The 12231-nt window shown below is 30.0% G+C and overlaps 1 protein-coding gene across 1 annotated transcript in view; it reads left to right on the top strand.

Annotated features, from left to right (window-relative positions):
• LOC149880785 (potassium voltage-gated channel protein Shaw-like) overlaps nucleotides 1-12231 on the top strand; it is a 42731-nt gene continuing 30500 nt past the window's right edge. Inside the window, exons 1-2 of the mRNA XM_090067881.1 lie at nucleotides 1-319; nucleotides 506-736. Of these exons, the coding sequence (XP_089924007.1) occupies nucleotides 47-319; nucleotides 506-736 (504 nt within the window). The 5' untranslated portion in view covers nucleotides 1-46. The remainder of the gene's footprint in view (nucleotides 320-505; nucleotides 737-12231) is intronic.

Below are 12231 nucleotides of genomic sequence, written 5' to 3'. Positions count from 1 at the left end.
TTATTTAAATATTATATATTTTTTGTTTATTCAAAGAAATTTCGAAATGAACGACGACAAATTTAAAAATGCCGTCGGAAGAGTTAAAATAAACGTCGGAGGATTCAGACGCGAATGCTACATTAGCACAATCCAATCTTATCCTGAAACCCGATTGAATCGGATTGTAGAAGCTGCATCAAAGATTCCCAATTTTGATCCAGATTTGCATGAATTTTTTTTCGATCGACATTCCGGATGTTTTGAAAGCATTTTAAACTATTATCGAACTGGCATACTACACTGCCCACGCAACGTTTGCGGACCTCTTTTTGAGCAGGTATTTTAGTAGTTATATTTGAAAAAGTAAACTTTGAAATCAAATAAAAAAAAAAAAAATAGATAATCTTTCTCGAAACAATTTACTGAAAATATCGGTTCCGGTGATTTTCGACGGTCAGTGTTTTACAATTAAAGAATTGAAAGGTGAAATTATTCTAAATAAATTAAGCAAATATATGTTTAGGAGCTTGTATTCTGGGGAATAAACGAATTAATGATGGAACCGTGTTGCTGGAGCAGCTACACTCAATACCGAGATGCAGGGGAGAATTTCAAATTATTTCACGACGACGCAAATAAAATAAAAATTAATTTGATGCAAAAGAATTTTAAACAACCCTGTGCAAGATTAAAACATGCACTCTCATATGCTTTATCAGTGTTTGAAAAGCCTTTCACTTTTTTTCCTGTTCAAGTAAAAAAAAAAATTTATTGTTATTAACTTTAGACAAATTTTTCATTTAAATTTTCTATCGTTATTTGTTCACATAAAATATCTTGTTATAAACTCGCTTCAAGTGACAGTAAAATGACGTAAAAGTAAATGACGCCTTTATTTTACGCTGCAGATACAATTTTTATATGCAACTTATTTACATACTAAGGTTGGCGCAGTGGCATTCATGGTTGCTGCTTTGTCACTTATCACATTTTGTATGTAGACGATGCCCAACTTCAATAAATACCGAAAAAGTTTTGAGTGTTATGACTTATTTTATTGCGCAGTATTTACACTGGAACTTCTGATCCGAATCTCATGCTGCCCATCGTTTAAAATCTTATTTACCGACCCCTTGGCTTACGTAGACGTTATTTTCACGCTGCAGTTTTATATCGGATTTTTATCGTGGTCGAAATCGTTGGATAACGATAAACAATATTTTGTCAATCACCCGTTTAATTCGAATATTTTGTTTATTTCGTTGCTATTACAACAGGAATGCAGCTAATCGCGCAAACGTTGAAAGCAAATATAAAAGAGCTAATGCTGATGCCGATGTTAATGCCGGTGTACATAATTATTTCGTTTTTGTCCATTTGTGTGTTGGTGTGTGTGTGTGTGTGTGTGTGTGTGTGTGTGTGTGTGTGTGTGTGTGTGTGTGTGTATGTGTGTGTGTGTGTGTGTGTGTTGGTGTAGACTTGATTAACTTTGACGGACAGTAGGAACAAGTGAAGTTCGAAAATTAACACTATATGTTTTTGTAATTTTTAGAATATTAGAAGTATAGTTTTACTTTTTCTGCTTAAATAAACCTAATTTTGATTAATTCAGCACCTTTAATTAGGTTGCGGCTAATGCGTCATGCCACATAGTGAACTTTTCGCTCAACGGGTTAACATGTTTTCGCGTGTTGTAGATTTCTACCAATTTCAGAAGCAATCGCAGTATATCTGAACATGGACCTATAAGAGATCGACGTGCAATCTATTGTTTATTTTTGCGAACCATCCTCGTTGCGCATTGTTACAAATCTTTTGTTTTAAACAATAGAAATTAAATTATATTAAAGTCTGTTGGATTCGTCGAAAGTTTTTGGTCTCGTCTAACCAGTCACATCAACTTCCTTTTAGTTATTCAAGATAACAGCGATAGAATCATGTTTCATGCTTAATTTTACATAGCTAGATATTCTTAATACTTTAAGAAATAACGCTGATGATGATATAGAAATTGACATTTACCTAACTACTTTAGTACATGTATAACTAGAGATACAGTAAATAATACAAAATATCAACTAGTTTTGTAGCTACCTAGAGTACAATGGATTCATGTCCAGGGAACTACTCTATCTACTATATTGCTGTAGACTTCCAGTTTATGAATATTATAGAATTTTCTATTTTTATGTTTAACAACAGAAATATATACAATTAAGGATAAATAACTCATACATAAAATGAATGTAAATACAATTAAGAAAAAAATAGTTTGTCAAAGTTTTGAAAGAATTTAGCAAAGCCATTTTATGGTAAACCGCAAGAATAACTAAGTATTTAATTTTAACATAACATGATTTATCAGCTATATTTAAACTAATTTTTATTTGACAAAAACAAATGGATTATTATGTGCCTTTTATGACAAATGAAATAATATATGAAATATGAAAAACGAAAACAAGAAATTTCTGGCCGCATTTTGCAAAATAATTATAAATTTGAATAGCTTTTTAAAAGGTTTTGCTTTATCAAATGAATTATAAAAAAGCCCATTAAAAAATACACCAACTAAAGAATAATGCATAGTGGAATATATATTATGGAGCTTATAGAGTAGTCGAGGCAAAAAATAGCGACATATCGGAAAATATACTCAAAAAATACACAAAATTAAGCCTGGTGAATGAAGGACCAAGAAATTGAATGAAACCAGATCTTGACAAAAAAAGTTATTTAAGCTTTTTTATATTTCGCTATACTTTTTTTAGTCATTTTAAAATTAACCTTACAGGTCTATTTTATTATTGACGGAACTTTGTTTACACGAAAAAAGTTCACAAATTTACAAATGTTTATCTTGGAAAAGAGTGAAAATCTGTTCGTACCGACAACAAATTTCCTTTACCTTGGTGTAATTTGTTTAGTAATTTGTCAACGCGTGAAGTAGTTATTTTATCCTGAACAATTGTTAAATTTGTTAAACAAATGCTATTATAAAAATTTGTTAAACAAATGCTATAAAAGTTTAAACTAATACCACGTGATCAGAGTTTCTGTTTTAAAACTTTGGGCAGCCATTTTGATAGATTTTTTTGTTGACGGGTGAAAATTTAGAGTTTGTCGAAAACTCGTATGGCTCGCTGATTTCTGCGGCCTCTTTGATGTAAAACAATAGGTTGCACGTCCATCTCTTATAGGTCCATGATCTGAATAATTTTGGTGAGCTATTATTACCATAGCAACTATTGGCTATGACGAAATTGTTAACTAATTTTAGTTAGTATTTTTTACTTTTATATATATGTAGCGTTAATTATTTGTTTATTATTATCATACACAATATATTATCATTATATATTACAAGAGTGGAATCCCCTCCTTAAAAAAGTTTTACAAAATATTCGTCTTAAGATCAAGGATTATTTTAAAAATCTTGTAAAAGGAAATTTAAAGAAGTACAAAAGAAAAACAAAAGAATTCTTTAGAAAAGTTCATTTAGAGAAAACTTTAATGTTTTCTTTAATTTTCATGTTTTAGTTTATAAATATAAAACCAAATAGTAAATTATTATTATTATAATTATTATTATTATTATTATTTTTATTATTATTATTTTTATTATTATTATTATTATTATTATCATTATTATTATTATTATTATTATTATTATTATTATTATTATTATTATTATTATTGTTATTATTATTATTATTGTTATTATTATTATTATTGTTATTATTATTATTATTATTATTATTATTATTATTATTATTATTATTATTATTATTATTATTATTATTATTATTATTATTATTATTATTATTATTATTATTATTGTTACTATTATATAATGTTCACATTGAGGTAGAAAGTCGATAATTTTTCCGTAAGCTGTTTCTGGGTGCAAAAAAATGAAGCGAAAAAATAGTTTTTTTTAAAAAAAAACCCTTTTTGCCTGAATCGAAAATCTTAGAAGATGAGACTGTATGATAGAAAAGTTACTTAGCTACAATGTGACAATCACCGTACAAACAACTTGCTATAATGTGCTGTTAAGTTGCTTGTTACTTTATGTTCGCAGTTAAGTTAACAATTGTCTATTGTGTGGGGCTGTCAAACTACTTATTGTCTTTTTCAAAATACAGAAACTTAAAAAGTTCTTGCTGACGTTAACAATATATATATATATATATATATATATATATATATATATATATATATATATATATATATATATATATATATATATATATATAAACACACACACACACTTAACCTCAAAATTAACACTCCACATACATTTAGATTTACTTTAATTGTCGTCAATATTATCATATATTTTGACAAACATGTTAAGAATAGAGCAATCAACACAATTATTTCAATAATAATAAAATTGACTTTGAGGATGGTGAAAAAAAAAAATCCAAAACCAAAAAAAAGGTTCGTTTAACAAAATAAAGTAAAAAGATTATTATTCTTATGCACACTAATACAGCTTAAATTGATATACTTTTGACTTGTCAATAACTAGTGTTACCACTTCTTGATGTTATTACAGCCTGAAAGCGCCGTGGTATTCTTTCATTTAGAGATCTAATCGTTTCTTGAGGGATATCTTCCTACACTCGGATAAGACTTTGTCGCATCTTGTCTAAGATGTTAGGTGTTGGATGTTGGGTTCTAACACGGCGTCCCATTATGTCCCAAAGGTGTTCTATTGTGTTCATATCTGGGCTGCAAGCTGGCCATTCCAAACTTTAATATCAACCTTATTTAAATATTCAGTAACAATATGTGCCGTATGTGGTCTGGTATTATCTTGCATAAAAAAGAAGAATACATCTCCAATGTACGCTGCAAAAGGTACCATAAAAGGTTCTAAAATGTCTGCTATCTATCTTTGAGAAGTTAGAAGCCCACCATCAACAATAAAAAGCACTGTGCGAGCTGTTAAAGATATTCCGCCTCACACCATTAATGAGCCGCATCCATGTAAAGTGGCTTCTTGAATGTTACATTTTTTGTCTTCTGTACACTCTTGGGCGACGATCAGAACTTACAAGACAAGACCTTGACTCATCTGTAAAAAAGACCTGTCCCCAATCATTATTTCCCAATTCATACATCTCCTTTTAAAAGCCAGTCTGTGTCTTTGGTGGTCTACAGACAATCTGCGACCAGTAGCTGTTGCCCGAGGTCGTAAGTTTAAAGCATGAAATCTTCTTCTTATGGTATCTTGACTAACAGCAGTTCCATGAACCTCAGCATGTTGTATTTAGAGACTTCGTGCTGTAGTGAATCGTTCTCTCAGTGTTCGAAGCATTAAAAATTGGTCCTTCCCGGCATTGGTAGCTCGTAGTCTGCCTTGACCAAGTTGCCTAGCGTGATCATTGGTCTCAAAAAACCTTTGTAGAACCCTACCGACTGTTGTATGAGACACTCCAAATCTTCAAACAAGTTTGCGATTTGTTAATCCTTCATTGAACAAAATAATAATTGCAACACATTGATCATGACTTAAATTTTGTCTAGAACGCTTCATTGCGAAGAGACGTGTTGCTCAAATAACAGTTATCTTTTCTACTGTTAAAACCAATACACACTTTTCTTTAAGTTTAAATTACAGCAAAACAAGCTACTTATGAAAAGCTGCTATAATTTCGAAATTAAATAAAGGAAACGGAATTAAACCTAAAAAAGATTTATCAATTACAAAAATAAAGATTATTATTTTTGTAATTGATAAATCTGGGAAAAACATCATCTTTGTAATTGATAAATCCGGGAAATACATAATATTTTTCAAAATAAGTTGGAATTTATAAGTAGTGCGTTAATTTTGCGGTTAAGTGTAGTTTCACTTTTGGAAATTACTTCAGTTTACTCATGATTTTTTAAACGACATATATGAGAACTAGTCTTGAAGTCAAATTTGCTGACCAACGATAGCGAACAGCTAGAAATTGCTTTTCTTTCAAGCTTTGGTTGTCACACTAGAACATTAAACTTTAAATTTAAAATAAAAAATTCTGGTGACAATTAAAAAAACAACCTCCTCACCAGTTTTCATCGTATTTACATCTATTTTTTTTTTTTTGTGGTTAAAACTTTATTAAATTATAAAATTTAGATGAATTAGCAGCAATCGTAGAGGAGACATCTGAAAAAAACAAAAGACAATATTGTGTAGTTCTTTCTTCAATTAACATTTTAAAGATTTCATCAAAAGTAAATAGATGTCCAAAATAATAACGCATTTGTAGATAAAATATTACAGGGGAGTAGAGAAAAAAAGCAGGAAAAATATCGAATTAATAGGGAAGGTAAATTTATCGAATTGAATGAAAGAGATGCTGATTCAATTTAATTGAAAATCAAGCTAAAAAAACTTTTCCGTTCAACCAACTTCCATTCGACATTTTTCTTCGATGATTTGTCAGTGGAAGGAGGTTGAGATGAATTTAGAACCTGATGACGTAAGTGCTAATAATTACAGTGTAGTGTCAATACGATCCAATCCAAAGAAAGTATTGAAATGTATGATTCATTTTGGAAAAATTAAAAATCGTTGCAAGAATTGGCAGCGAAGCAAAGGTTTTGAATCGAAGGAAGTTTATCTCTAATGAAGCGCTGCACAGTGGGCCAGATATATAGGATATGGTGGACAAAACCTAATTATTATCCAATTGCTCCCCAAATCCATTTAGATATATAAATAATCATTATACATGAAATAATATTTATTTTTATCAAGAATATTTTAAATTTTAATAACAAAATTACAATTAATAGGCTTAGTAAAAATTTTTTTTTAAAATGAAACTTCTTTTCAAAAATCAATTAAAAAATTGTGTTTAGCTACAAAGAATAAGAAGGTGGAGAGCAAAGCCAGAACTTCACTGGGGATTTTTTTAAAACTCTTACTATTTTTGTTATGACCTTTTCTTAATGATGTTATGACAGGATCACTAGATACAAGTAGTCTGTTAACCAGGTCGCGATTTGTGTCTATTCTAGAAGTCTTTCTACTGAAATCTTCCCTAAACTTTTTAAAATCCTTGTTGCGGGCCTTTTGTGCTAATGAACTAAAATTTTGTGTACTGATTGTGACATGTAATACCAGGAATACTTAGATATGTAAAGTTTAAGAGCAGTAATACAAAACTCTTTAAACTTGACAGTATCAATTTCAAATCCAGATGATAAAGTGACTAGAATGATGTAAAAATAAAATAAAAGAGTTTCATCTACTTTCAAAATTTTGGCAGTTAATTGATAGTCTGCAAAGGCTCGTCGGGCGGTGTTTCCATCATTACTGGTACCTACAAATTGCATATATGTGATAGTTAACCTAATGATTCATATACAAGTATTTATGTAATTTCACTTACCAGATCCTCCACTTTTTGGGAAATCCACAACCAGTCCGATTTGGTTCATTTATTCTGTCTGGATACGTTTCTTCACTTGCTTAATATTTTCCTTATCTTCTATAGCTCTAGACTGCCACTTTTGAGTTTCCAGCTTGTATCCAATATGTAATACCATTTCAAAAAACCTAATCCAGGAATGCAGGCTAGAAAGACCATATTTCAGTTCTAAGTTACTAGCATAGTCCAATTTCAGCACCATTTCTAAGTTATTCATGTTTTTTGGAGACACACCACACACAAAGCAACATTGAGTTGAATTAGTCACATCAGACAGAATAGTTTGAATTTTGCCATCAATCATGGTCAGTTCAATAACACTTTTGACAACCAGTTCTTTTCCACTAAAAGTAACATTTAAAATACCATATTTTTCTATTTCAGGTTCTAAATATTTTGCTTCTTCTAGGACAAGAGCTTTGCTTTCTTTTTGAAAAGAAAATCTTATTGGACGACAATAAGCAGTAGATGATGGCTTGTCATTACGCCATAATAGTACTTCTTTGTTATTGCAGAACCCACTGAGTTCTAGTGGTGTTAAGCAGGTAATGAACAGAGATTCTTCTTTTTTTAAGTTACGATCTCCAACTTCCTCACTACTCACTTGCTTGTACACGTTTGTAAGTTGATTTTGACATGCCACCATCTATAATTAATGCCAGACCTTCATTAGGTGTATACTTTTTAAATTGACTAGAAGGTTCTGATATTTCAGCAACTTGCTTGGCAGCCTCATAATTAAACTCTTTTCTTAATTTAAGCCTTGCTGAGTGGAGCAACTCATCAGTAGTAAAATTATTTATAACATCATTGAGTCTTCTTCTTTTGGTTTTGTCAGATGCATCTTCAAAGGAGCAACTTGGTCTTCCACCAATATTATGTGATTGACTAGAATTATCAGACTCAGATATATTATTACTGTATGTAGATTTAAAGTCCTGAGTCAACCAATTTTTATTTTTACTCTCAAACTTTACATTTCCCCGGTTTGCATCCTTCCATTTCTTTTGATATACTTTTAAAAACGCAGCACATCCAGCAGAACCCAAATTCATAGAGACTAGAATAGCTTCTACAGACAAAGAAAATAATTTATCACTAGGCTTTAGTTGGTCATGCCGCATACGTTTATGGACATCACTTATCTTCATATCAACTACAAAAAAATGATTTTAACATTATTAGTGCAACCACTATAAACTAATATAACATGAATATGGCCATTATTTTCATTTCAGCTACATTTAATTAGGCCAGTATAATAAGCACAGCACCTTAGGCCAGTATAATAAGCACACCATCATTCTTATTGAAACTCAAATTTAATTTGGTTGAAATGGATATTCAATTAATTCAAGAAATGTAATTACAAAATCAACATTGGAGAACAGCTCAGCGAATTGTCCTTAATAATTTTTCAGATGTTGAATGTTGTCATAAATTTCGATTACCACGGCATAAAATCTTAGAAATTATTAACACTCTAAATGATGATTTATCTCCAATAACAGATAAAAACAATTCTATTTCACCAGAAACAAAAGTTCTTGTTGCTCTAAGATTTCTAGCTACAGGAAGCTTTCAAAATACTATTGGTAAGAACTTTTAATATGTATAAGTTTGTCTTTGATATGTAAAACTGCAGTAACAATGCTAAAAAAAAACTAAATAAGCTAATGCTTCACTTTATTCATATCGACTTTTGCAAATTAATCCAAAAGGAAGTGTATATGTGTCATTGTGGATTTTTTAAGTCTCAAAAAACCAAACATGATCTTTAAAATTAACCTAGCAGTTTTATTTCAACTAAATTTTATCACTAAGTGAGGTTGTATGTTTTGCATATAACCATAAATGTATAAAAATATTTTAGTAAATATAAAAAAGAGGTTTCTAAATCTGAATTGAAAAAAACTATATTTCTAAAAATTTATTATTATTTAAATTTAGGAGACACTTCTGGGATAAGCCAAACAAGCACCAGTAGAACAATTCATCAATTTTGTAAATTTTTTATTCAACACTATAGCTACCTTGTAAAATGGTACAGTAGCCAAGAGGAAATGGCTCAGGTAAAAAGAAGATACTTTAATGCTTGTGGAGTTAAAGGTCTTTTGGGCCTAATTGATGGTACAATGGTACCCATCAAAGGAGACACTGGGCCTGATGAGCCAGCTTTCATTTGCAGGTAAAAAAAGTTTGTAAATATTAACTACTGAAATCTATATGTAAGAATGATACAAATAGATTGAATAATAGATAAATAATGATTGATGATCTCCATGCAGTTATGGGTCTATAGCTATTGCTTAGCTGCCGCAAGCAAGAGGCTCTTTTTTTTTTAGCTAGAGACTTTTTTCTTAAAGAAAATACGCTTTGATGTTTTTTTTTGAAATAGGCCCTTTCAAATATCATAAAGGAGGTGTTAAATTTGAAGTTATGCTACCAGATGCAAACATTTATTTTATTAATTTAGATTTATTTTCTATAAGATTTTAAAAAGTTTAGTTTTAGTTCTGTACTCATAAAAAACTTTTGTTGTTGACCCGGATGGACAGTTCAGAGATTCAACTTTGAAACAGAAATTGGAGGTTGATCCAGCTTCAGGGTTTCTTTTTGGTGATTCAGGCTATGGGTTATCACCTGTCATGATTACTCCATTTAGTCCTGCATTAGACCCTAAAGAAATATTGTTCAACAAAACCCACTCAAGTGTTCGAAGTGAAATAGAACGTTGTTTTGGACGTCTTAAAAACCGATGGAGGTGTCTACATAAAAGTGGTGGAACACTTCAATATACCCCATCCAAGTGCTGCTCAATAATATTTACTTGTGTAATACTCGAAAACATGTGTAATTCACTAGGTTTAAAAGATCCAGATACCATAGAAGTTGTTGAGGATACAAATGGTGGTAACACTGAAGATAATGGCAACTGTTCTAGTGTTGGTCGAAGACAAACCAACCAAACTCGACTTGGTATAGTTAGAAGAAATAATTTAAAAAGCTATTTGTTTTCCAATAGACATCACTGTGTCTCATGACGTATTTAAAAAAATAATCTTGTTTTATGTAAAAACTATGTTGATATGATCAATAATAAGAAATAAAGTCAATAAAAATCATCTATCAGTCGACAATAATAAGTTTACATTTAATAATAAATTTACATTAAGAAATGTAATTACATTTATTGATTATTTGAGATAGCTGAAGCAATCTCTTTTATGGGACTCACAATCTTTTCAAATGAGTTCGCAAGATTTTCTGTTGATTCAGCAATGCGTCCTAAGGTTACAGCAATACTTTCCAAAAGAGGTTGATCAGTTTGCCTTGTTGGATTAAAAGCAGACGCTATTTGCTGTCCGGTTGCAACAATTTGTTCACCAAGCTTAGACATGTTGCTCATGTAATTATCCACATTTGATGGCGATAGTTTCCGTTTTTTAGATGTCTTTATTGACTTCGATTCAACATCCTAAAATTATTTTTAAACTTAATCTTAATCCACGTTTATAACACATTTTTAAACTCAATATTATTAATAAAGAAAAAATATTTAAAATTTTCATTATTTATATACATTTTTTATTTATTTTTGAATTCAGTTTTTATAGTTGTTTAATTTTGTGTAAGGAAGAAGAATTTTGGATTGCCAAAGAAAAAATACCTTAGATTTTAAATAACTACTATTACTATTATTACATTATAGTAATGATGATAATAATAATAATGATTAAAAATAGTGTATAAAAGATAATAAACAAAATAGTATTTTTCACATTAAAAATGTTTTGTTTTTATGTTTATGGACAAAATCATTTGTAATGTACCGCTTTTGTTAAAATTGTCTCAATAGATATTTTATCTTCCTTTGTCGTAGATGGAGAAGAACTAGTTAAAGTGTCAGAAATTAGTAGTTCTTCTGTAGTTTTAGTTGCAGTCAGTGAATCGTATGATGTTGTAGAACATTGAAGAGTGTCAACACCACCGGATATTCCCTACATTAGAAAATTATTATTTTAATGTGCAAAGCAAAACTTTGAAGGGCTGCTGGGTAAAATAAACGACTAAAGTATTACCATGTATGAAACCTTTGGCATTTTAGACACCATTTGCTGATCGATAAAGTTGAGCTCTTCCGAGCATTTCTCACCTCCACCAGTTTTATTCATACTAAATATGATACGAGCTGCTTTGCCTTTGCTCTCTGATTTCTGATCAGACAACTTCTTTTTACATTGGAGAACCGTGCGATCTGAACCAATCAGGGAAACTTGGTCTGCAATTTTGCTCCAAACATCATCTTTTGTAAATTTTGAGATAGCTGGAAATAATGTTTATGTAATTTTAAAATTATAGGCGTTAAAAGTCTTATTATTAATATTACATACTAAATCTTAATAAATAAATATCTTTATTACAAGGAGAAAATTTTCCATCAAGCAATTGCTTTTTTTCGTTGTACAGCTTAATCAAAAGAGTCAACTGTTCATTCGTCCACTTTTCAGCTCTTTTTTTGCAATCTTTATTGCTTTCTGACACTAGAATAATAAGTTTTGTCAAAATATAAGCAGCAACATATTTACCATATCGTTATACTAAAATAACATAATAGAACTCAATACATAAATATATAATATATATATAGTTATATTACATATATTTTATATACATAAAATCAAAAAAAACCTACTTCTAAATAGTGAAAAGTTATTTGTGTTACTTTAATGAACTTGATTGTGTCAGCTATTTTGTGATAACTTCATCAGATATTATATATTGATCCTGATCCGTCTAGACATTGGGTAAT

This window comes from Hydra viridissima, unplaced genomic scaffold, assembly GCF_058129835.1.
Source record: "Hydra viridissima isolate aposymbiotic clone 2 unplaced genomic scaffold, HvirCarnegie_v1 scaffold_12, whole genome shotgun sequence".
Taxonomy (NCBI): domain Eukaryota; kingdom Metazoa; phylum Cnidaria; class Hydrozoa; order Anthoathecata; family Hydridae; genus Hydra; species Hydra viridissima.
The sequence above is the reverse complement of the archived record's forward strand: the minus strand, read 5'-3'. Positions and strand labels throughout refer to the sequence as shown.